General features: G+C 62.4%; 1 protein-coding gene across 1 annotated transcript; it reads right to left on the bottom strand.

Annotated features, from left to right (window-relative positions):
- Positions 1–287: 287 nt before the first annotated feature.
- Positions 288–24,650, bottom strand: RTN4R (reticulon 4 receptor). The gene is made up of 2 exons (XM_004275986.3): positions 24,364–24,650; positions 288–1,991 (listed from the first exon to the last, which is right to left on the bottom strand). The coding sequence occupies exons 1-2, from the start codon at positions 24,383–24,385 to the stop codon at positions 568–570; spliced, it is 1,446 nt and encodes a 481-aa protein (XP_004276034.1). The 5' UTR covers positions 24,386–24,650; the 3' UTR covers positions 288–567.
- Between the last annotated feature and the right edge of the window lie 1,693 nt (positions 24,651–26,343).

Genomic DNA, 26,343 nt, shown 5'->3' with positions numbered 1-26,343 from the left:
CAGAGGCAGCCTTGTCTGGCTGGGCATGGTCTGTGCTGGACACATACCTCTCTCAGACACCGCTGTCAGCCCAGCCGGGAGGGAGGGAGCCAAGGCACACTGAGGTCAGTCTTCATGGCCACAAGTGCTGGGCTGAAAAGGATCGAGCTGCCTGCAGCTCAGGCCATACCACCAGGCAGCTGCCTTCCCTTCCTGGGACTCTGTGCCATGGCGGGGGCAGGGCTGCACCTCCAGGGCCCACCTGCCTCTCACGGCTCACAGCAACCCCTAGCGTGAGAGGCCACAGCTTAGGAAAAGAGCTCTTTATTCCACATCGTCCAATATTTTTACACAAGTAAAATAAAACGCATATCTCTATATATCGCGATCCGGGCGGGAGGCGGCGTTCTGGAACAAACGCCCCAACCACGCCCTGTAAACATGACGGGGTGGAGATGGGACGGGCAGGTGGGCAGGCGGGAGGCGCCGTCAGGGAGGGCCTGCCACCCGGGGCTGGCTGGCAGTGGGAAGGGACCCCGTATGTACACACACCTGGCTGCTGAGAGAGGCTTTGCGCTCAGTGGCTGGTCAACAGGGCCCGAGCACTGTCCACAGCACCAGCGCAAGGCCCAGGGGGACGAGGCCCAGGGGGGCGAGGCTGCAGGCGAGGCCAGGCAGGGCACCCGAGCCCTCCACCCCACCAGCCCCGCCAGCCCCGGCACCCCCGCCACCCGCCTGGCCCAGACGGCACTGGCTGCGTGTGCGGTTCTTGCGGGAACAACCTGGCCGCCGGCGAGGGCCCGTGGTGGGGGGCTCCGGTGGCTGGGAGCCCTCAGGCTGCACCGCGGTCAGTGGGGGTTCGGCCGAGCCAGGCAGGGTCCCGAATGGGGAGTCGTTGATGTGTCGTGGGCCAGAGCCGTTGCCTGGCGGGCTGTCACCAGATGGCACACGTCCCTTTAGTGCGTTGCCAGCCGAGGCCGGACTCCCGGCCTCCAGCACCGAGGCCTTGTCCTCAGCGTCCGGCTGGCAGCACTTGGGCAGCCCCAGCAGCTCCTCATCGGCAGGCCCGCCGGTCCAGAAGGGACGGGACGGTCTGGCGGCCACAGCGCAGCCCTCCAGGTCGGCAGTGGCCAAGCGCTTGAGGTCGCGGCCAGCCAGGCGCGGGGGCAGGCTGCAGGGCAGCTCGGATGAGGAGCCGCGGAATTGCTGCAGCCAGGCCCAGAGCGGGCGCGCCCGGCAGTCGCACACCCAGGGGTTGTCATTGAGCCGCAGGTACTGCAGGGCCCGCAGTGGTGCCAGGGCCTCCGCGGGCAGTGCAGAGAGGTTGTTGGCAAACAGGTAGAGTGTCATGAGACGGCCGAGGTCCCGGAAGGCGTGCGGGTGCACGCGGGCCACACGGTTCTGGTGCAGCAGAAGGCGGTCGAGGCTGTGCAGGCCGCGGAAGGCGCGCTCGGGCACGCTGGAAATGCGGTTGCCGTGCAGGAAGAGGTGCGTGAGGTTGCCCAGGTCGCGGAAGGCGTCGTCGGGCAGTGCCTGTAGCCCGTTGTCCTGCAGGTAGAGGTACTGCAGGGCAGCCAGGCCACGGAACAGGCCGGGACCCAGCTCCTGCAGGCCACAGCGGTCCAGGTGCAGTGTGTGCAGGCGGCTCAGGCCCTGGAACGTGGCAGGGTCCACGGCATGCAGCTGTGCGTTGTCGCTGAGGTCCAGCTGCTCCAGGAGCGCCAGGCCAGTGAAGGCGGCGGCGTCGATGTGGGCCAGCGCGTTCGAGTGCAGCCACAGGATGGTGAGGTTGCGGCAGGCATGGAAGCTGGCGGCTGGCACGTATGTGATGCGGTTGCCGTGCAGGAAGACGCGCTGGCTGGCAGCCGGGATGTCGGCAGGCACGGCCTGGAGACCCTGCTGCGGGCAGCTTGTGGTTACCTTGGGCTCGTTGTAGCACACACAGGCACCCGGGCACGGCGCCGCCACACTCCACGCCTGCAGCCACAGCACCCAGGCCAGCAGCTGGCTCCCTGTGGGCAGAGCAGAGGGCAGTTCATGGGCAGGGGCTCCTGCAAGGCTGGGGTTGTGCAGGAGGGGCTGGGGCTGGGCCCAGGATATGCTGCCGCCCCTGGGAACTCAGGTGCTGTGATCCTTGCCCCACCCGCCAGGTGGAAGCTGCTGCACAACAGCCCTCCAAGGGATCGAAAGCTCCACACCAGGAAACGTCGCCTGCAGACGCCCACGTCACCCTGCCTGGCACTCAAACACACGAGCTAACACGCCCGCACCCGCCGCCACTCGGGGTTAGCAGGTCACCCCCAAGGCCCAAGTGAAGGCCTCCTGGGATGGACATGCACACCTGCAGATACCTTCTCGGACTCCAGTGAACACAGAGCCCCCGTGGGCCTGCCCGCTGTCCCTGTCCATCCCAGCACTGACCCAGCCTGTCCCTGTCCCATCAGCCCACAGGCCAGGCAGAGAGAGAGGCCCCGGCAAACACTGGAGCACCAGGCCAGCTCCACTCATGCAGAGGAGCCCTGGGCCAAGGATCATGGCCAGGCCTGCCTCCTGGCAGCTTCCGCAGCAGCCCTCCCAGAGGGTCCTCTCGGGCTGCAGGAAGGGTGGGGCTGTGACTCAGACCTGGTGCCCTGCCCAGGCCCCCAGAGCCCCTGGGGCCAAGGCCTGCCTGGATTCTGAGGGAGCCTCCCCACCTCGGGGAGCTGTGCTTTAACCAAGAAATTGCAGGGGCCTTGGTGAAGCCGGGAGCCACAGCCCCAGTGGCCCTCCTGCAGGAGTCTTGGTCCCACCAACAGGACACAGGAAACTGCCACAGCAGCCCCAGGCTCCAGAGCAACTCTGCCATCACAGACCAGGAGCCTAGGCCCTGAGGGCAGGCGTAGCAGGGCAGGCAGGTCCAGGGCTTGGGGGCACTGCAGTCCTGCCCCGTGAGCCCCTCAGGCAGGCTGCTCCCTCCTGCACATGCCCTCCTCACTGCCGCTTACTGCTTCCTGGCCTGGCTCAGAACACCTCCTGCAGCCTCCTCCCCTCGGCCTCATTCTCTGCTTGGTCTCCTCCCTGGGCAAGGAGCTTACTCCTTCCCGGCCAATCTCTGCACAGTCCAGCTGCCCCCAACCCTCCTGCCAAGACACGCTCCCAGCAGGTTCCGCCCCAGCCCAGGGGGCTGCAGCTCCCCTCTTCCCTCCCCCGTCTCAGGGCCTCACCAAAGACCTAGACCGGGTAGGAGACCCCTCCTGGGGTGCTGTAACCAGGCTGGGCTCACCAGCAGGGCCACATGCCCAATACTAAGCTCCCTGCCTATCATCCCACCATTAGAGCCACCGCTTTGAATGCTGAAGGTTCTTTCCGCCTTCAGGAGTAAGTCTATTAAAATGTGAATCCCCCTGGGAGGGTTATGGCTTATCAGCTAACACTTGAGTTATCAGCTAACACCTTCGTTGACAGCTAACACCTGCGTTGACAGCTAACACCTTCCTTGGCAGTCAGCTGAGAGCAGGATTCTGCAGACATAAGGCCGGCTAAGTGCTGGGGCTGGAGCCAGGAGGGAGAAAGGAGGGGCCCACAGGCCACCTTCCCCAACCCAGAACCATGACCTTGGGCCCCGAACCCCCACTAGGTCCTCTCTGCCAGGGCCAGTGCAGACGCTTGCCCCAAGCCCAGAGGCCCAGCAAGCCGGGCATGTCCAGCGGTCACAAGGAATACGCCCTCCCAGACTCCGGTCCTCAGGTACTGGGAGCACCGTCCCCACAGCCTAGGCGCCTCCTCTGTCCCCTGTGCTCTGGTGGCCACTGAGGCTGGGCCATTTGTTGGCTGCTGGGGACATGGCAGCCCCAGGACCACTCCCTGCCCAAGCCCTGGGTGCCCCTCCCTGGGCTGGCTGCACACAGGAGGCCATGAGGGGGCATCTCAGCTGTTCTGTTTAAACTGCTGGCATCCTCTCCTGGCTCTCTCCTTATGGGCCTCCTTTGGAAAGTCGGGCCTGATTAAGCCAGCTCCCACGGCATCTCACTGTTGCCACGGGATGTGACTGTGCTATGAAAACAGTACTTCCTGCTCCCGAGACCTTGTGGCAGAGGACAATCTGGGGCAGGGTGAGGTGGGGCTCCAGTTACTCATCAGGCCAGACTCTGGACCTCACCACCACAGGCTGGGCCACACCCCCAACTTGGCTGCCAGCGGCCGTCCATCATGACCATACCCACCACATCACCGACTGCACTGTTACCACTGCACCCTGACCATTGGCTCCCAGGCCTGCAGCCATGGTCTGTGAGCTTGGCTGGGTTGGGGTCCGCTGACCACTGGAACCGGCCGGCTCCTCCAGCTTCCAGCCATCGCTAAGCGGGGCCCCCGGAAGGCTATAAGCCATGGGCTTGGGGCCGTGCCCGCTCTATGTATGCCCTGGGATAGGTACCAGTGTTGAGCCACGCATGGGGGAAAGTGGCAGAGCAGCCATGTGGCTCGGCCCTGCCAGGAAGTGGGCAACAGGCGCAAAGACATGGCTCCCCTCTCGCCGAGGCAACTGCTTTTTGGAAACCAACTTCTGATGGTTGGTCCCTCAGCACAGGCCCTGCTGTCAGCATAGCGGCCGGCGGTGGGCTCACTCCTCGCCTCAGCCACAGTAATTGGCTCCAGCCTGGCCCCCTTGGGGCCTGCCTGCTGGTCTCCATGGCAACCCCTCTGCTGAGCAAGCAGAGGGGGTATCTTTCTATGAGATAATCAAACCCAACTTTGTGTCATGTTTTCATTCTCACAGCAGGGGCCTGGAGACCCCACCAGGTAGTGGGAGGGTGTACCCTGGCCCCACCCCCTGGACCCTATCACTCACCTAATCCCTCCCAACCCTAAAAGTCCTCCCCATCCGTCCCCCCACCCTGTCCCCAGCCTGTCCTCCCAGCCCATCCTCTCATCCCACATCCCCCACCCCCCAACCCATCCTCCTTGGCTTTGCAGTCCGGAGCCTGAGACCTCTCTGGCCTGCAGATCTGCACTCGCTGGTCCTGCCCACTCTTCAGAGGCCCCCAGGTTGCACCCTGTCTCACCTGTCTCTCCTTTCTCTCCCCCCAACCCTCCCGCTGGCCCCAGACAGCGGCCCATTTCCCTGGCCCCACCTCCCAGTCACGCCCAGCCTCACCGGGTCCAGTGGGAGCTTGCCTCCTGCACACAGGGTGAGAAAACAGCCCTGCCCCGCCCGGCTCTCATACACAGAAATCATCGCAAGGCACACCACGCCACACCAGGGTCCTGGTCCCACACCAGGCCACCAGGCCCACTCAGCTAGCTTCCTGCAAACCCAAGCCGGACCCTCCCTCGCCATCCCTCCTCTTTCCTCGGGCCTCAGCACAGAATGGACGGGTCAGGGGTTTTCTCTAGTGCCCTCCCCACGGAGGGGACCCCTGGGTCATGGCTAGGAGCCCCCACCTTAGCCCAGGTCTGCTCTGGAGCTGGGGCAGGGGCACTAGGGCTATGGTTGGTGGAGGACCAGCCACTCCGGCCTTGGGGGTGGGGGCACAGCTACCAGACTCTGCTCAGGGTATCTCCTCCGGGCCAGTTGACAAGGCCCAGGAGGCTGGGGGGCATCAGGCCTGCGTGTGGCCTCGAAGGCCATCTACATTGCTCACCCTGATCCAGCTCCTGGCCACTGCAGGGGGCGGGGAGGAAGGTGGAGGGAGCAGGAGAGGGGAGCAGAAGGGAGGGGAGCCAGGAGGGGCGGAGGCTTCTGGGGAGTCACCAGCAGCCGCAGGAGCCAGTGGGCAAGTGGGCAGGCGGCTGCTGAGGTCAGCAGCTCAGAAACAGGGCGTGCTGGAGGCTGCAGGCACGGGGAGGTCTTCAGTGTGTTCCCTAGCCCCTGCCTCTCCCGGGGCCCCCCAGCCTGGGCTGAGGTTGCAGGAGTACAGCTCCCCTGAGGTCTCATGGGGATGCCTCTGCCCCCACAAGCGAGGCCGAAGAGATGGCACAGGGCTGGCAGCCTTGGAAGCCCAGAGCACGGGCTCAGTGCCCTCGGGCCTCTATGCCTCCCTGCGGCTATGGGGTGGCTGTAACACCCCCTTTGGGGGTCATTACAAGGGTCCACCAGCTGATATGATGAGGCGTGAGTTGGAGCTGCATAAGAATCAATTTTCTTTTTGGTGTCGTGAGCCCATTTTACAGATTAGGAAACCGAGGCAGTGAGCAGTTAAACCACGGCCTGCTCCCACTCAGAGCCGGTCCAGGAGGAAAGGTGGGCAAGAGAAGGAGCCACAGAGCTGCCAGAAGGGGCAGGAGGGACATCCAGCCCAAGCCTGAAGAGCGGCCACTAAGTGGCCACGGCAGGAGAGTGTGGGCAGCTCCCTCCTGTGCTCTTGGTGGCTGGGAGGGGACGTTTCCCGGGAGGTTCGGAGCTGCTGCACACCCCCCTGGAGGCTGGGGTCAGCCGTCTGTGGAGGGGCCAGACCGCCGTAGCATAGCTAGGACATCAGTCTGCTCAGGACCCTCTCGAACACCAAGAACGTCCCATGAAGGGTCATGTCACAGATCGCAGTTACAAGGCAGAACAGGAGGCCATAGTCAGCACAGCCAGGCCAGAAATAGCTCCGAGCGGGGGTGGGAGCCAGTGGCGTCCACACACCGCAGAGGGTCAAGGCACCCGTCACGGCTGCACCCATACCCCTCCCATCCCTGCCAGCCCCCCACTCGCGATGGGCTCACCACCCACCCCCGTCGTCCATCTGTCCCCCCTTGGTCATCGTTGTTTCTCATACTCACCACCCACCTTCCGTCCGTCCTCCAGGCATAGACATGCGTGGCGGCAGCACACGTGGCCAGGGCGTTTCCTGGTCCCCTTCTCTGGCTCAGGTGCCAGGGAGGAGGGTGGCAGCCGCTCCCGTGAGGCAGCCCACCCTCAATAGAGCCCTGCGTCTCCAGGGGTGTGGCTACCAGCTCTCTGCCCGGCTGTGCCCCTCAAGGCCCCCTCCTTATTGATCTTTTCAGGGCGCGGCTGCGGGGCAGGGCAGGGCGGGCTGGCCAGGTGGATAATGGGCAAGGTGACCTACCGTGGCAGGAGGGTACTGGACACAGGGCTGAGCAGTTCCAAACACCAGGCCAAGCTGCGTGCAGTGGGGGAAACTGAGGCCCACTGTGGGCAGAGCCGGCCTCCTGACTGTGCTGTGCACGGGTGGACCCAGGGTGAGCAGGCCAGGTCCCTCTGTCTGGTGAGCTCTCCCAGGGGCTAGTGTATTTAGCCGTTTTACAGGTGAGGGAATGAGGCTTGGTGGGGGATGGGGGACGTCTCTTGCTCACAGCCCAGGAGCCGGTTGGATTCCCAGCCCTGTGGTGTCCAGTTGCTGAAAAGCCTTGCTGGGCAGTAAAAAGTTAAAGCTCCCCCACCCCTACCTCACCCATCAGCCCCACCTGGAACCCAAAATTTCCAGCCGACACAGCACCTGGGAGGCAGCTCTGGGCCCTTACAAGGCAAGGAAACAGAGAGTGGCGGGGGAGGGTCTGGCCTGCCTGGGAGCTGGAGGCCCTGGATGCAGAGCCCACCCACTAGCGTGTTCCCCAGGGGGCGCCCTGTGGTCGGGATGTGGTCCTGGCTGTGACACCTGTGGTCCAGGAGCGGGCTGACCACAGGTGTCACATGGGGGATTGAAGGGGCCAAAGAGCCCTGAGCTGGCCCCGGTCAGCAGGCAGACGTCAAGGGAGGAGCCCTGGAGCTCACTGCCAGGGTGCGGGTCCAAGAACACCCTCTGATGGGCAGGACACTGGGCCCAGCCAGCAGGCCTCAGGAATCCATCCTTGGCCAAGGGCAGGCTGCCAGCCTGGAGGCTCTGGAGCCTCACCCTGTCCAGTCCACATGCTCTTCACCCAGAGCCCACCTCCCTCGGCTCCCACCCAGGAGCCCCACATGGAGGGCTCATGACACCAGCATCTGAAGCCTCGTCCAGCCCCAGGACCCTGCCCATGCAGGCCACACCCACACTTGCAGCAGAGACTCAGCCAGCATTTCCTCCCCCCAGAGGTTGGACAGCCCTGTCCCCCCGACACCCAGCAAACCCCCCACTCCATCAGGCCACCAACAAACGCCCACTGCCTAATTACCTGGAGAATTCTGTCTCCACGACCAGCTCACCAGGGTCCTGAGGCTAATTCAATCCGGCAGCCAGTATAGGCTCGAGTCCCCAGAGGATGCTAATGAGAAACTGGCCAGTGGCCGACATGCCCCTGCCCCAGGGAGGCTCAGAGAAGGGGCATTCCCTGTGCCAGGGCCTGGGACCTACCACCACACACCTACCACCATGCCCACCCGCCTGCCCAGATCCCTGTCCACTGCCAGCTCCTGTCCAGGACTGGACGCCTAGCCTGGCAGGGCCAACATGGGTCCTGCCCTCCCCGCAATCCATCCCACACTCCTCCCGGGACCCTGCATCTACCGCCAACACGAAGCTGACCATTCCTGCGAGGCCCTGACGGCAGCCTCCAACAGGGCAAATGCAGTGCAGGAGCCCACGCTTGGGGTGCACACTCGGGGTGGGGGTGTGCACGCCATGGGCACACACAAAAGGAACGCACTCTTGGAACTTGTGCTGCTGGGGCCCGCGTGATCAGGGCACAGAGGCGAGCCAGCCAAACAGCAGAGGGGCTGCTGTGCAGAGGCTGGCAGACATGGGAGCCCCACCCAGGAGCCAGGAGCCAGGAGCCAGGCCGAGGGGTTCTGCTCTCCTCTGTGGTGGGAGTTGATGGGTGGGCACATTCCCAGGTGTTCCCGAGCCCTTGGCACTTGTCAACATCACCGAAAAGGCAGGCGGTGGCCTCTGCCCGAGCAGCATCTATTTGGCTATGGAAAGACAAATGCAGGTCTCCGGAGGCCCTCGACGGCTCACCCTTGGGGATCAGCCCATCCGGCCTCTGGGCCGCTGCGCATTAGCCCCGTCTGGAGGGAGCAGCTGGACTGAAGCCCACCTTCGCTGTCCCAGGAGAGCCGAGTTCTCGCAAACGCTCCCGACCAGGGTGGCTTGGGCCCCGAGAAGGGGTTAACATGGGCAGGGTGCTTGGGGGCTTTGAAACTGAGCTGGGAGAGTGAGGGTGGGGGGCAGCACTCGCCAAGAGAGACCGTGCGGAGGACCAGCATGGTCTGCTGAGCACCCCTGGCCAGAGGCAAGTGCAGGGCCCAGGACCCTCAGCCTGAGACGCTCCCATTTGAGTCACCACCGGCTGAGGTCACTGCATCCAGGGGCCGTGGGTCCACAGGATGGTCCGGGGAAGCCTGTTGGCAAGGCGGCCTGCACGCCAGTGCCTCTCTCCTTTCCTGGACCGAGTTGTCCCTCCTTTGTTATTTGTTCCTAAATGGGAAGAGTTGTCAGCCGAGGCCTGAATCCTAACATCTTGGGAAGTGCGTCAAAACTGACTTGCTGTGCACCCTCCTCCCAGCCAAGTGGACAGTGTGATGCTAGTGGGCCAGCGAGCCAACCCCTGCGTGACCTGGCCACAGAGCCAAAGAGGAGGGTGTGGGGTCCTGAGGAGGAGAGACCCCCACCATCCCAGAGGTGAGTGAGTGGGTGGACAGCGCTGGGCAGACACGAGCCAGCCCTGAGCATTCCAGCAGCAGTGCCTTGAGGCCATGAGGGCCTTCTTGGTCGAGCCTGTCTCCCAGGGAGGCCCTGTCCATCCACCTTGACATCTCAGCCTCACACAGCACCAAGCACCAGTGGAGGGGAGAGCTGGGGGAGATGGGGCCCTCACCTCCCTGGAATGCCCAAGTCACAGATGTCCCTCACTCCTGGAGGTTTCGCTACATCCCACAGCACAATGGGGAGATGACCATCAACCCCACTCCTCAGACAAGGGCACTGAGCCTTATCAAGGTGTGGTGACCCCAGGGAACTAGCAAGACCAGGGAACGGGGTCCAAGAGCCCCCTCCTGCCACATCAAGTGACCAGGGCAGGCCCTGAGCCCCAAGTGACCCAGATAACAAAAAGGGGAAGCAGCCCCACTGCAGCAGGTGAGCTGCTGAGCCCCTCCCCCCAACACATGCTCTGGGCTCTCTGACCCCCAGAGAGGCTTATCCTTGGCCCAAGCTTTCTGCTCCATGGGCTGCCCGAGGTGGACCCCAGGGTCCAGGAGCCCTGGGCTCAGATGCCAGCTCTGTACACCCTCACCAAGAGGCTGGGGAAGCTGTCTCTACAGCAGTGACATGAGGATGACAACAGGCCAGGACCCACCTCCCCGGGGCCCCAAGATGCTTCCAGCCTGGAACCCCCCTGAGCACCTCCACCCAGGCTCTGGCTTTGTGGCCAACACCCTGCCTCCCCAGGGGCTGGTGTGGGGCCTCTGCCGCTCTGACCTTGGGCAGCCCTGTCTGAGGTGAGGACCCCAGGCAGGAGAGGCCCACAGCTCACAGGTGGCATCCGCAGCCACGCTGATCGCTCTACTTGTCTTGAGGCCCCTCCTGCCTGGCATGATAGCCCTGCTTTGTCCATGAGAGGCTGCGTCTGGGTGGGAGGAGGGCACGGCAACCAGGCCATGCTGCGAACACACCTAGGGCAACCTCCCTGCCTCCATCGAGCTCAGCCTCAGTGGAGGGAGGAGGCTCGGAGACAGGCGTGGAGCCCAGCACAGATGGAATGGCCTCACAAGCTGCTGCTGCTCCTCCCGCAGCACTGGCACACTCGGCGGGCCCCTCTGTGCCCACCCTCCACCCGTGTCAGAGACCTGTGTTCATCCCACCCCAGACCCGGGACAGTGATGCAGTACTTGCTGAGGGGTTAGGGAGCAGGGATGAGGCTGTTCCCCCGGAGAAACGTCCAGAGGAAGGATCTCCACCATGGCCTCCGGCGTGTCCAGAGCAGCTCCTGCCTGACCACCCACACCTGCCAGTCGACAAGCCCCACTTTCAGCAGAGCATCCCGCCACCTTCCGTGCTTCCCTAGTAAACGCTACCAGAAAACCAGGTGTCTGGAAAAGGTGCCAATGCTGACAATCACGGCAATGCTTCCAGAGGAAGCAGAGACAGTGCAGTGAATAGATAAAAATTAGGGAAAATCTAATCAGTGTCCTCGTAGGGATAGAAGAGGATTTAAAACAAGAACTGGGTGCTATGAACAAGGAGCCATCAGAAAACTAGAAGAGTCCCTGGAAGTTAAAGATAGAATTGCTAAAATTATCCCCAAAATCAATAGAGAGGTTGGAAAACAAGGTTAAGGAAGTCTTCCAGAAAGAAAAACAAAAAGAGACACGGAAAAAATGATGAGATTCAGAAGACAAATACAGATCCAACACCTGTCTTAGGTAATTCCAGAAAGAAAACAGAAAATAGAGGGAAAAGTTATCAAAGAAATAATACCCGAAAATCTCCCAGAGCTGAAGGCTCTCCTGGGTGAGTGCCTGGCACAACACGTGACATTCACAGTGCGATTTCAGGTCTCTGGGGTCAAGAGAGGAACAGCAACACGGCAGCAGACTTCTCCACAGCACACTGGACGCCAGAAGACCACAAAACTGCAACGGCTTCAAAACTCTGGGGGGAAACTATTTTCAACCTGGAATTCTGGACTGGGCCAATCCAGCTTGAATAGATTTGCTAACCTTCAAGGGCTCATAGAATGATTCTTCGCTGTGCCTTCCTTAGATGGTTAGCTGGGAATGTGCTTCACCTAAAACAGGACATAAACATGAACCCCAAGAAACATTGGGTGATGAAAGGCAGTCAGAGGCAGCTGTGAGGGGGCTCCAGCATGCCCAGCCCAGGAGGGGACAGCAGGACAAAGGCCTAGAGAGAGACTTCCCCTGGGGAAAATGAGACACCCAGTAGAATGCCTGACACAGAGAAGAGTAAGCACATGAGGGTGGCATATGGGACAAGAGAAAAAAGACAAAGTCAACTGTAAACTCCAGGAGAAACAAAAGGCCAGACGAGAGCGAGAGGGTCACCCCTGTAGTCAGGCAGTGACAAGCGTTCATGTGACCCGGATTAGGAAACACTGGTTATGAATTTAACTGTCGGTAGTGAGACAGCCACACTGGGGAGTGTGCTGGAGAAGAGGGGGCTGGGGTAGGAGACATGGAAATGTGAAGGTAACCACCTGGAAAAACAGGGAACACGGCAACAGCAGGTGGGTTGGAGGAGGGCTACAAACCAATGCCCCAGACCAGCCTCTGAGGGCTGGGTGCTGGCTTTCACTTTGAGCAAGATATGGCCGACCACAGTGTTATCTTTTTAAAAAGACTGCATACTTGGCAATGAAATCTCAGAAACAGAGATAAATAAAAAGAAGAAAATAAAGCATATCTGCCAGAAGGTGAAGACGAACGTGGGTTAGCAGCAGGCGTCTCCAAGGTACAGGAAGAGAAAGCGGGACTGAGAGCTCTCGAAGCCTCCTGGTGCTCAGCCCAGCGTCTGGCTGCTCTTCAGCGGCTGCTCAGCCAAGGGTGGCCAAGGACGCCCCCGGCCTTCGGGGACGCTCCAAGCTCCTGGCTCCAGGGGCCTCTGAAATCCAGACTCCTGAAGGGACAGCTTCCAACCTGAAGGTCCATGTGTGCCCTGGGCCTTTCACAGTCCTACCACCTCCAGGCAGCCCCTCCCACTGTCCCTCCTCAGCCCCGCCTGCTCCGGGGTCACAGATCCGACACCCTGACCCCAGACTGGGGACCCTCAGGAGCAGGGGATCCAGCGGATAAACCCGGACCCTCGGGTAGGGGTCTGCAGCCCCTGGGAGGGCTCCCCTGACCTTGGCCTCTATGAGAGCCCCAATCGCGTTTCTGCATCCAAATGCATGACACGCAGGCAGGGGTGACGTGAATAAGTAATTGCTCTTTTATTAACGAGTGATAAATTATTCCTATATGATTGTGTGTGATAACTCTTCCTTATTTGAAATCAATTTGGGATGGAAATTGTTGGCGGCTTCTCACCAGTGAGGGTGGGAGGACCAGGCGCGCCGCTGCCTCCTGGAAAAGCAGGTCAGTGTATTTTGGCTACTTCCTGAGGCTGATGCACCAGGCGCTCCTGGCAGCAGAAGGGGGTCGGCTGCCCTGGGGGCAGGGCTGGGAGGGTGGCCTCATTTCCTCAGCACCAGCCCCCGGGACAGGTTCCCAGCATGGCCTCTCCCACCCCACCCCCTGCCTCACTGGACCCAGGGCACCGATGCCCCTGGCAGAGGAACGGGCAGGCTGGGGAGGAGTCCCTGAAGGCCCAAGGCATTGCTGGGGACTGCCGTGGCCAGGCATCGGGAGGCAGGGGGCCATCTGCAGGCCACACTCCACTCATCCCCTCTGTGTAAACCTGAGGACCCAGGCAGCCCAGCCTTTCACCCGACAGAGGACATACCCAGCGCCCAGCTGGCCTCCCTGCCTCCCCACCCAGGCCGGCACGGCTTGACTTCACCAAGCCTGATGAAGGCATTTGCCTTTTCCCTAAAAATTTTCCTAACGAATTCACATCCTCATTCCCTTCTCACTCAGCCCAACACACAAGTGTCCCCAGCACGAGCCCAGGCCTGGGTCAGACAGACTTGCTCCCCACCCAGTGCCCTTGGAAGGCCCTCGGCCTGCTCACCTGCAGATGGCCTGTGAGGGGCTGCACACAGCAGGTGCTCAATAACCACTGAGCCAAGGAAAGAAGGGTTGCACCCCGAAGGCCTCCCTCAAGTTGACCCCTCACCGCGTGGCCCCATGGGGCCAGGGGAGCCCGGTGTGGAGGAGGAAGCAGACGCGCAGGGAATGGGGTGCCCTTGGCTGGTGCCCACGGCCCTCACAGGCCCCGCCTGCTCAGAGCAGCACCCCGTGGCCCAGGCCCCTGCACCTCTTCTGTTGACGCATCAGAAAAATCCAGCAACCCACTGGGCAGGCAGCCAGCTGCCTCTCGCCCACCCTCCTACTGTTCCCTGGTCACAGGCTTGCCCCCGTCATGAGCCAGGTCACCCCAGCCCAGACACGTCGCCCTGCTCAGCTCAGGCATGGCGAGCAACCTCCGCCTCTCAGAGCCGGGTCTGTCATCTGTAAAAGGGGGAGGCTATGTCTGAGAACTTGACAAATCACTCCCAGGGTCCGTGAAACCCCCACCTCTGTCCACTGCCAGGTGCCCCCTTTGCCCCACACCTCAATGGTCAACTTGGCAGGTTTGCCTTGCTTGTTTCTGCACCCCCGGGCCGTGGGCTCCTTGGGGCAGGACTAGGGCTGGTGACGGCACAGGAGATGCTCCATAAACGTCCGTCACGTGAATGTAAGAAGTGTGAGGCTGTGGAGATGGCTGTCCCAAAGGTGTCCAGGCCCAGGAGAGTCCATAGGGCACTGACGTCCCCACAGGGCGAGGCAGCAGTGCCTGATGCCAAGGGCAGCTTCACTTCTGTTCCAGGCTGAATGTCTGTGCCCCACCCCCCAAATTCATATGCTGAAGCCTTCACCCCCAATGTGATGGTATTTGGAGGTGGGGCCTTGGGAGGTGATTAGGTTTAGATGAGGTTGTGAGGGTGGGGCCCCATGATGGGATTAGTGCCCTCATAAGAAGAGATACCTGAGAGCCTGTTTTCCTGTGAGCAACGTGAGGAAGGCGGCTGTCTACAAACCAGGAAGAGAGCCCTCACCAGAACCGACCCTGCCAGCACCCTGATCTCAGACTTCCAGCCTCCAGAACTGTGCGAAATACATTTCTGTGGTTTGAGTGTCCGTCTGTAGCATTTTGCTATCATAGCTTCAGCTGATTAGTACAACAAATTTCTTAAAACTCCAGTATATTTTTCCAGATTTTTCTACAATGCACATGAACTGGTAAAATCAGAAGAGTTTTTAGTTTGTTCCGTTTGGTCTCATGTGCTGACACTGGATGGGGAAGCTGGCCCAGGGTAGGGTGAGTGAGGCCAACCCCAGGCAGTGGGAGTCCCTTTCAAGAGCCCCGTGCTGTGGGGTCCCCGCCTGGTCTCCCAACCTCTACAAACCCATTCCCTTGGCTGAAAAGTGCAGACGACAGGCCCCACCTCACAGGGTGTTGAAGCCACACAGCTCACGCAGGCCTGGTGCGCACAGTGGATGCACAGGAAATGCCCGGCCCGCCCGCCCCACGGGAGCACCTCATGTTGCCCCTGGCAGGGGCCACGTCCCCCCGATGGAGGGGAAGTTAAGCTATAGCTACCAAGGGCATGATGGCACCTGACCTGACCTGGCCTGACCTGAGCTCAGGCAGCACCCCCACCTTGTTCCCAGACACCCCCCTCAGAAGGCTCTTCTTCCCAGAGTCCCACCACGCACATCCTACTCCCCTCCCCAACCACAGCCCTGCCCCGAAACCTGGACTTAGCCCCTAGGGTGCCACTGAGGGAGTAGGCGAACAAGCAGAGTGCATGGAGCTTGGCCGGGGTCTCGGTCCCTGGGCTCCCACCAAGGGCTCTCGGCAGGGAAGGGGCCTCAGCTAGGCCTGAGGGGCCCTGTGCGCATGACATGCCAGGCAGGGCCTGACCCCACCTGGGCCTCGGGGCAACGTGGGGACAGTGAACCCACCAGAGTCCACATTGGCCACCCGGCAGGAAATGAGCTGTGGGGGTCAAAGCGTGAAGGCCTACAGCCCTACCTCCCTATTTCCCACCACCCACCCCAGGGACATACTGCCCCACCAGAGCCCCTTGTACTGACAAGGATGGTCCTGCTGTATCAGGCTTCCTGTGATCTGGGGGTCAGGGGAGGCAGCCACGGCGTCGGGAGGGCTCCGTAGAGGTACTGACACCCCCCCATGCCACCACCACCCACGTCAGGCCAGCCTGGGGGCTGGGCTACAACTCCAGCAGCAGGTGAAGAATAGAGTCCATTAGGGCCACCATCTGTCTCAGCCATGACGGGCCCTCTCGGTGACATCCAGGAGGTGTGTAGATGGAATATCTTTATGGGGAGAGTTTTTCTTTTGCCAATTTTCGAAAAGGAAGCCAGACACTTGTCACACCTGTCCCCGTGTCAGCCTCTGCCTGACAGAAATTGGGGCTGAGGCAGGGAGATGAAAGACAGCCTGGACATGGCCGGAATGCAGGGGCCACGTGTCACATGGCTGGAGCACAGAGCAGCAGGCTGGCCTCCTGCTGGGGCACGCCGCCATCCACCTCTGCGGCCCCCACCCCATCCTTCCAGCCTGAGCTCCCCGAACCCCTCCCTCTGCACCCCTCTTGGTCCCACAATCTCCTCATCTGAACCCCATCTCCCTCCACCCTGCTGCCCAGGGCCTCCTGAGCCCACCCCAGGGGCCCCGGCGCACGCACTGGGCTGTCCCGGAGTCTCTGGGCTTCTGCTCACACCAGGAGCCCCTCCCCCTCAGCCAGCAGCTCCAGGGCCTCTTTAAGACGTGGGCCCAGGGTGGCCTCGGTGAGGGCCCAGTGGGGGACCCAGGCCTCAGGCTCCTCACCAGCTTGCCAGCACCCATGCCCTCACTTCTCTCCCCTGGGTACCTAGTGGGCTTTGGGGTGTCTCCCAGGGACCTGGAGGGCTGAATATGTCACAAGAATCTCGAGGTCCCTGCTGCCCGGCATGGGGCTGGCCTGAAAGTAATGCTAGAAAGCACTTGCAGGGGAACAGAGGTGGAAGCCAGTGGCCCTCGGGGACCTGTCCAGGGATCCCCATACCCACACCTGCATTGTGCATTGTGGTGCACGGCTAACCCCACCAGGGGTGAGGAGGGCCCTCCCCAAGGGAGGGGGGTCACCTGCTAGGCCATACTCAGGAACCCCAGCCCCAGGGCCCCCCTCCGCCCTCCATTAGTCCCCACGCAGTGGGATGGGGGTTGCTCACTGCCAGGGCTACATGACAGTCCTGCTGCTTCCTCAGATGGCCCTGGGGGCCACAGCCTCAGCCCCCAAGGAGATCTAAGAGCATGGTCCCCACCAGGTTCATCAGCCACTGCCTTACATGGCCTCATCCTCTGGGAGGCCCTGGGGAGCCTGGAAACTGGGACTGGACGGGTGTGACTGGCTAGCTCTGTGTTCTCTGAGGACAAGTGGGGGCTGGACGTGTCCCAAGAGAGCAGGGAGGCCTCAGCCAGGCCAGAGGGAGGGAAGAGGCAGTGGAAAGCATGGGAGAGATCACAGCAGGGCTCTGGGAAGGGTGAGGGTGGCCCAGGACACCAGAGCCCACTCGCAGGTTCCTGGCTGGGGTGTGCTGTGGAGGCAGGTGAGAGAGCTGGGTACGGGGTGTCCTGTGTGACCTTGGGACCCACAGCCCTCCCAAGACCACTCTGATGCCCAGTGCGTCCTTGTGGCCAGCCAGGACTGGTCTTTCTCTGGAATTCTGCTTCCAAGCACATCTTTGGGAACAGGAGATGCTTCTGGGCCAGAGGCCACACAGGGGGCAGATGGCCCACCCTCCCTCTGCCCGGTTCCCGTCTTGCCCAAGGACCGGGCAGGAATACTGGCCTCCTTCTCGCCACACCAGAAGGCTGGTGCAAAGTGAGCTGTGAGGCAAGGCTTCACACCCACGTGGTGAAGCAGGGAGACCCTGAACCTCCTTCCAAGTCAGCACCGCAGCCGGCTCAGCACCCACCTGCCCCAGGCCCCCGCTGGGCCTCCGCCTCTCACTGAGAAAGGCAGACACCCCATGAGGGCCCCAACTTCCCCTCCCCCAGTCGCTGGCCCTGCCTGGGGCCTGCACCTCCCACCCCCATCCCACCGTGTCCCCCCAGCCCCATTTCTCACTTGGGTCCCCATGGCATTAACTAATAGGTCACAGACCCCCCCTTGGGACGGGTGGCAAGGACCTCATGCAGAAGGGCTGGTGGGGGGAGGGAGGCCCCAACAGGGGCTCCTCCTATGCGCTCAGCAGAGGCTCCTCCTCCAGAGAGGACAGTGGGGCCCACACCCATCACACACCTGCCTGAGTGCCACCATGATGTCCCCAGGGCAGGGAAGGACTTGGGAATCTGAGGAGGCCCCTGGGACATGGGGGTCCCACGAGGCCCCATCACAGCCTCTATTTCCACGGCAAGTTCCAGCTCAGGGCAGGAGGTCCCACCTGAATGGGAAGGAGCCCCAGAAGCTGGGACAGTCAAGCCCTCACCAGGGGCTGTCCCGTGGGCATCATTCACCACTGACCCCCCTTCGCAATCTCCTGTGTGACATGGAGGCTCAGAGGGTGAGTGGCCTGCCAGGTGCACAGCTGGCTCTGGGCTGAAGTCCTGGGCTCCCAATGCAAGCCCCACTGGCCCTCGGCTAGAGCAACTCCCCCACAGGTTGGCACCTCTGCTCTCTCTCCAGACCTGTGCCCTGGAGGGGACCGCCCTCTTGAGCCACCTTGGGCAACTGGCCTGCGCCTGATGGCCAATGGCCAACCCTGAGGGCTAGGACCACCAGCTCCTGCGACCCTGGGAGCTGACTCAGGGCACTGCCTGAGGCCACCCTACCATTCATGGCTCCCTGCACACCGGTGCCAGGCCTGAGCTAGACTCAGGGACATGGACGTGGGGAGGCAGACACAGGTGTGTGTGCCAGGCACTGAAGCCAGGGAGCCAGAGTGGAAGAGACATTCCCAAACCAGACCCCCTGGTCCAGGCCTCATCGGGCGGTAGACACAGGAGAGTTCAGTCAGGAGGGGCCTGGCTGGCAACATGTTTTAGGAAAGCATCCCAGAGCCTGAAAGGAGGATGAGATGGTGGACAAGGAGACATGGGTGTCTGAGGCCACAGGCCCAGGAGGGGGGCTAGTCCACAGCAGACCTTTGATGAGGGATAAAAGGGGACGGGCAGGGAGGGGTCAGACTTGATACTGGACTTTGGGGAAGGGTAGAGGGAGGTGGCCAGGACTATGGACCTTTGGCCAAGTTGTAGGGGGTGGAGGGGCAGGTGGTATAAGGGCGATCACCACCAGACAGGCTGAATCTGAGGGACCCAGGACACCCAGTGGAGCAGAGCAGCACGTGTAGGGAAAGTGGTGTGGAGCTGCTGGGCGGGGGCAACCTAGGAGCCTGAGACCCCCACTCAGCTGCACAGGCCTGGCACACAGCCGGGAGGCAACAAACGTTTGCTAACCAACCACTGGGATGCAAGGGCCAGACAGAACTCCATGACAGGCCAGGTTAAGGCCTCAGAGCTGGCCCTGCCAGGCAGGCCAGGAGGCCAGTAAGTCTGGGGGCTGTGGATTCCCTGCCGGCCTCGAGCCCTCCCCTGCCTACCATGTCCACTCTTTGCCCCTCCCTATATACTGAGCACCTACTATGTGCCTGGAGCTGCCACAGGATGCCATGAGCCAGCCACCCACCCCCACCACCCCCAGAGCCCAGCACCCCACACACCTCAGACTCAGAGGGTTTTCCCACCCATGAAGGCATCGAGTGGGAATCCCACCTCTGGTCGACAGCCGTGGATTACGGACAAGGTCTCTGGTGACCAGGAAAGGGCAGTGCTGCCCAAGGTCACACAGCAAGCCGGTACTGCAGAGGCTGATCCAACGGCTGCCCAGACTTCAGGGCAGGGAGAATTCTGGCAGGTCCCTGAGCCCACCCCATCTGGGCTCTGGCAGGAGGTAAATAAAGGCAACATCTCAACAAGGTCACAAGGGCTGGGACAGACCGGGCACATGGTGCTGGGCCCAAGCAGTTGAGGGGCAATCTGAGAGGGCTCCCGGGAGGAGGTGAGGAACTTAGAGCCTTGCCTTGGCCTGAGCCCCTCAGCACTCCACCCCCTTCCTCGATGGGCCCCTCACCCATCAGCTTCAGCCTTAGCCTGACATTTCCCGTGACATTTGCTGCAAAGAAATAGAGCCATAAACCCAAAGGTTAAATTTGCACATTGCCTTGCTGCCGGGAGAGCATGGTCCCTCCACCCACCAGGTACTTGGCTGCAGGATTTGTGTGGGATGGCCCACCCACCCTGGAGCCCTTGATGGACCCAGGGCCTCCAAAGGACCTCAGCCACTGTTTCCCAAAATAGGTTACTGGATACACTAGACCCTGAGTGTGTTACACAGGGGTGGTAAAGGAGCTCTGTCAGCACCTCTTACCCAGCCATTCCCAAATTCGCTTGACCACGAAACACTTGTCCAAGCCCCACCAACATTCCGTGGAACCTCAGTTCCATGGAGCATGATCTGTGATGGCGTTAGGCCAAAGAGCATCCCCCTGGGGCACCAGGAGGCTGCCTGAACAAAGTTGAGTCAGCTCTTGACACCCCGGTTCCTCCACTGGGCTCCCCGTGTCACCATCAGCCCAGCTCCACGTGCCAGGGCCTGGCCGGCCGGGGCTCACCACCTGCCAGGCCCACCTGGGCCAGCCTTAGACAAGCACAGCTCCTCCCCATGGCCCCTCCCCCTCTGGGAGGGCTTCCAACAGCCCTGCCCTTCAGCTCCACCTCCTGCCCTGGGTTGGCGGCGGGGGTGGGGGGGGTGGAGGGGGCACTAGCAAGGCTGTAGGACTGGGCCGCCATGGCCCATTCTCTATCCCCAGGCAGGGAGAGGCAGTGGGCCCACTAGGAGACAGGACTGTCAGGACACTGCGGGGCTAGGGCGGAGGCTAAGTGAAGGGGGCAGGAGAGAGACAGCCCCAAAGCGCTGCCGCGGGCTGCACTAGGGCTGGACCAGCAGCAGAGCCGGATTCCTGATGAAGGCCAGGAAACAGATTGCTCTTGTGAGTAGCAGAAATGCAACCCCAGGGATGGGAGAGGCCCAAGGGCTCTGCCCTGCTCCACTTAAAAGGTTGGGAAGGGTTGGGATCAGGCCCTGCCTCCTACTGGGGGAGGGGCACCTGACCACGCCCCCAGGGGACATAGCAGGGTTGCACCGGGGACACTTCTCTGGTTGTCCAGCTGTACAAGCGCGGGCAGTGTGAGAGGCCGAGGCAGGTTTGGATAAATAAATGATGGCGCATCCTCGGGAAGGGATTCCACACACACCCGCAAACCCATGATACACAAGAACAGTTTCCGACGTGCAAAATGTTTAAAATACAGCGACCAAAGAAGAAACTGCAGCACAAGACACCCGGCTGGGCCCACACCATCCAGCAACGGCACCAGGAGATGCAGGGGTGTGGATGCTGCTCTGGCTGGGCTGCCATTTTCAGCTCCATGGCCACCTGTCCTTTAAAGCATTTAGTCCTATAAACTCAGGTGGGCAAGGACCACATCCCTTCACCTGCCTGGCTCAGAGGGAGTCTGACAGGCCAGGAATAAGTGAGTGAGTGAGTGAACGAACAGGTTCCTGAAAGCAAACGTGGCATCTGGGAATGGACCGCTGGAAGGGGCAGGAGCAGGCAGGCCACAGAAGGTCAGGCAGCCCAGCCTAGGGGTCAGAGGTCAGAGCCCTGGGCACAGGGCAGCCTGAACCTCATTGACTGTGCGGGGCCAAGAGCCGTCAGGAACCCCAGGATGGGGCCCGGGGGCCAGAGTGCCACTCACACCTATTCCCCATGCTCACTGAGACCCCCATTCTCCCATTCCTTTGGCTCAGTTCACTGGTTCTTCATGCTCCTGACCCCTCTCTGGATGCACAGACTGAGTCTCCACGGAGACTTTCTGGCTACAGGCCCAGGAGAGCAGGAAACACAGCCCTGGGGTGGTGGGGGTGAGTTCCTCCTGCCTCCACCAGCTGGGCCCCTCCTGGTGCTGCCCCAGCTGCCACAGGCCTCCATGCCACAAAGCCATGAATTCAAGGCCGGGGCAGGGAGCACTGAGGGGCCAGCCCAGCGTGCTGGCTGTCCTGAGGGCAGCGGAGGGAGGGTGAGGTCGGAGTCTAGAGAGTGGGGGTGGGGACAGCTGCACACATCGGGCCCCTCACCGCCCGTCACTCACAATGAACAAGAGCAAACAAACCCTGGGTCCCACCAAGGACCTGGGGCAGCCCTCAGCCTCCCCTGCCTTCCAGAGCCCAAGCACATCTCCTACGGACCCCCTACAAGCCCTCTTGGCTGTTGAGACCCCCTGGGCCAGGCTCTCCTCCATGACCACAGGGAGAAAGCCAGCTCTGACCTAAGGGCCCCCAGCTGACCGTTAGTCCTCACATAGGGAAACCAAGGGTCGGGGTTCTGCAGGCTTCCAGCTGGTAAGGGGCAGAGTAAAGATGCTGCCCCAGTGTGGGGGACACATCGGTGGCCACTTCACACCTCCCACAGGGCCCTCTCTCCCTCTCTGCCTCCCCACCTGCCCACCCCCTTCTCCAACTCCCCAGTGACCTCGATGGGCCTTTATTTCCCATCTGCAAATGGTTAGGAGGGAGGGTCCAGCTGGCAGTGCAAGGGTTCCAGGGGGACTTCCCTGTGTGGGAACCATTGAGTGGGGCAGGGTGGTGGTGTTTTCAGTATTTTGAAGGCAGAAGCACTGGGGTCAGAGCCCTGTGGGGGCCTCACCCTTTAAGTGTCCCCAACAACCCCTGAGGGAGGCCCAATTACTGACCATGTCACAGGTAAGGAGACTAAGGCATGGGTGAACTGCACACCCAAGGTCAAACCACTATCGGTGGCTGAGCCAGGACCCACATCCAGGCCCTTCTTCTCCTGCCACCCCACACCCAGGAATCAGGGTCTGTGAACAGCCTTGCAGGGACCTGGTTCCTTCCTCACCTCAACTGGAGTAGAAGTGGGAGCGGTGGTGATACCCACTTTAGAGATAGAAAGACTGAGGCTTAGAAAAGGGGAGTGGCCAGCCCCACTGCCCACCCCATCGTGGGACCCACCCCTCTGTTTCAAGCCTATAAGGATGACCTACTTGTCGTCATTCTACAGACAAGGACACTGATGGGTGCGGGGGAGAGCAGGTGGTGTGGCCCTGCCTCTCTGAGCCCTGGCCTGGGGTCCTCCTCACCACAGTGAGAGCGAGTCACCAATACCCTTACCTCAGACTGCACACAGCACCTGAGGCAGCTGACACACCACAGAACCTCTCATCAAGAAGGCTCTCGCCGTGGAGACCCCTAGGCACCGGGGGCAGAGCTTTCCTGAGGTCACCCTGGGTCAGCCGTGAGGTGGGCATATTCCTACCCTGAGCTGGACCTAGTGGCAGACTGCAGAGCATGCCGGGGGTCTGGCCTGTGTGTCACGGTGCTGACCTGGAGGTGTGAAATGGGCCTTCCCTGCCTAGGTGGGTCCCAGCCCCCATCAGCCACCACTGCCCCAGCCTGGGGGGAGGGGGAGGAATCAGACACTCCTTTGGCCTCACACCCTGGGCTGGGGCACTGGGCCCCCAACACACATTCCCTGGGCCTCTGCTACAGATTTGGGTGGAACCTGGCCACGGGCTGCCTGGGCACACAGGGGCACCCACGTCCGGAGGCAAAGAGACACATGCCGATATGCTCACAGGCACACATGGTCATGCGAACAGAGACACATGTGCAGACGCATACCGAGTTCACACACACACAGCCCCAGGGGGCTGGGAGGGGAGAATCCCGGACACGGGGGTCGGATCCTGTGGCCGGTTTCTCACCCTTCTGAGCTCAGGCTGCCCAGGGCCTCCCCCTTAACACACGTGCATGTAGGCACAAGAATATGTCCCTCGGAGGGGACCCAGCGTGCGCCAAGCGTGGAGACCACAGCAGGCACGCTATGTGCACGCATGGTCGTGGGCGAGCAGGCGGGGGCGAGGACATGGATGTGCACCCACAGCGTGTGTGTGTGTGTGTACGCGTGCACACGGGGCAGCCTGGCATGCATGTGCACATGCGGTGTGCAACTGTGCAGCCCTTGTAGACATGTGCACGTGCAAAGAAACGTGTGCAGCCTGCGGCACCTTGGAAATAAGCAGGGCACCCTGGGGCAAGGGGGGGGTGGGGGGGACGGTGGGAGCACCCTCCAGGCAAGGCATGTCCAACTCCCCCTACAGGAGGTCACCCCCAGCACCTCACACCAGGTAGGGGGGAAGGGTCCCATGAGAGCTGCCAGGGAGGGGGTGCTTGGAGCCCCACCACCTCTGGTGCCCCTCAGCGGAGCCCGCAGGGGCTCTCAGGCACCCTCAGGCTGCGGATAGGGGGTGCTTGGCTGCGCCTCTCCTCGCCCGCCCCCTGGGGGGGACAGCTCTGGGCCAGCCCCGCCCCCCACGCCCTCTACTGTCGCCAACGCCCCCATTCATCCTGCTGCGGTCTAACCCCAGAAAAACCAGATGTCCTGAGCTGAGTCCGCGGGTTGAGGATGGAGGCGGCTGGACACCCCCCACCTCTGCTCGGTACCCGGGTTTCTTCAGACCTGCTTATTAACCCCTTCGCGGACGGGCGATCAGAGGCAGGACCCCACCCTTCCAGCCAGCAGCCCCCACACTAGCCCCGCCGCCGCCGCCAACTTTCCAGGGAAGCGGCAACTTTTCCTGCTGCCGCGGGCTCCGCCCTCCCGGGGCCGGGCAGCATTGCGGTGGCCTCGCGGCCGCGCGGTAACCCTCCGCAGCCTCGGCAGCCCGGGCGCGCCCCGCGGCTCAGGGAGGGGCGCCCGGGTCCCCGCCCGCCAGCCGGCCCGGGCGCGGCACTCACCTCCGGCGGACGCCCTCTTCATCTTAGGGGTCGGGCAGGGCGCGTCGGGGACCGAAAGTCGCTCCGGGGCCGGCGCCCGTCTCCCCGCGGCCGGGTCCGCATCCAGGCGCCGCAGCTCCGGCCCGGCCCCGGCCCGGCCGCGGGACGAGGCTGCACGCTCCGCCCGGTCGGCTGGGCTGTCGGGCGGCGGCGCGGAGGCGAGGGCAGCCGGCCGGGAGCGGATGAATGTTTTATGGGATCATGTGGTTTGACGCGCGAGCGCTCCGCCGGGTCCCCGCCGGCCGGGCCAGGCGGGGCGGGGGCGGGCCTGGGCGGGGCCTGGCGGCGGGCGGGGCGCCCACCTGAGCTCGCTGAGCCGGGCCGGGCCGGGACTGCGGGAGGGGCGCGGGCCGGGGGCGCGGGCCGGGCCGCGGGAGGCGCTCAGCCCGCCCGGTGCAGCGGCGCCGCGCGACCAGGACAAAGGCGGCGCGTTTCTAAAGAGGCGGCGGCCCCTGCAGGCGGCGACGGGAATGGCGGCCCGGCCCGAGTCGGCTAAGAGCGCGGGCTGAGGGCGTGGCGGCCCGGACTGGAGGCTTTTGGGGGTCCCCGAGCGGCCAGCTTCCGGGCAGGGCTTGGTCCGCAGGCCTGGGAATGTGGGGTGCGCCTCTGCCTGGCCCACGCCCTTCCTCTCCTCAGTAGACCCTGGAGGCCAACCCCCCTGCCCAGCAACCCTTTGCTGGGGTAGCATTGCTCCATTTTTCAGTTAGAAAACAGGCTTAAAGCTTAGGAGACTTCCCAGGTCCCCACCTGTCTTTGTGGCCTTCTCTGCACCACCCAGGGAGGGGACTCAGGCACGGGCCTGCCCCTACCTCCACAGGTGCCCCCCACCTGTTCCCTCCCGTGGGATGGGGTCTCCAGCCCAGGAGTTCCCCTCTGAGCCCACTTGTTTAGTACCCCACCCTCCTCAAAGCCAGGCCAGGCTCTAGTGCCAGAGAACCCAGTGACACACACTCACACCCCAGGCACATCTGCATAGGCGTCCCACCTCCCTCTGCTGCTCGGGGATCTACCTGGCCTCACAGGTAAGTTCTTGAGTCTTCAGCCAGCTGCCAGGCCAGCGTCCCTGCAGGCTGCCCTGCACATGGAGGAGGGCTGGGAGCTGATCAGCCAGATCTGGGCCTCTCCGAGCCTGCCCGGCAGGTAAGAGGGCCACGTGGATGGAGACTGGCTGAGAGAGTTGGTTCCAATCTGTAGGACCCTGTGCCCAGGGCAGGCCCTGAGCTGGCAGGCTCCCTGTGACTGGAGCATCCTGGCTGAGAGTTTGGTGGTCTCCCTGGGAGCCCAGCCAGTGTTCCAGTGATGTGAAGCTGAGGGACCTGGTGACTGGGAGGCCTGGCACATTCTGCCTCCCCATCAGGCCTCCTGACCTCAGATGTGGCTAGGAGACGTCAGCAGAGCAAAGGGATCAAGGCCTGCTGGCCTCACCAAGGGCAAGTAGGACCTCTCTGAGCCCAGTGCTCCCATCTGAGCACAAAATCACAGGCAGCCTTGTGGGCTGGAGACCAATAATGGTGCCCGTGCCAGGCCAACTCTCTGGCCTAGGGTACAGGCCACACTGCCCAGACCCCTCTGGCTGCTGCACTGTGGCCCTGACCACACCTTTGCCTGTTGCGTCCCTGTCACCCTTGTCCCAGGATTGGCTTACCAGGTCATTGTGGAGTACGTTCAATTCCCAGACACATGGGAGCTGAGGGGGAACCAAGACCCCCAGCTCCTGTGCACTTGCGCCTGCACCCGGCCATGCACCCAGAGCCACCTCCCCAGTGGGTACTGGTTGCTGGGTGCCACGAGTGAATCCCCCCCACAGCCACATGGAGGTGTGTCCCCCATTGTGTAAACGGGGAACATGAGGTCAAGTTCACAGAGCCAGCAGGAGGCTGAGGCTTGTCCCCCATGTCAGCTCTTCCCCCAAGGTCCCTGCATGCAGGAGCTCCCAGATCA

Source organism: Orcinus orca, chromosome 15 (assembly GCF_937001465.1).
Source record: "Orcinus orca chromosome 15, mOrcOrc1.1, whole genome shotgun sequence".
Classification (NCBI taxonomy): domain Eukaryota; kingdom Metazoa; phylum Chordata; class Mammalia; order Artiodactyla; family Delphinidae; genus Orcinus; species Orcinus orca.
This window is presented reverse-complemented; position numbering and strand designations above follow the sequence as displayed.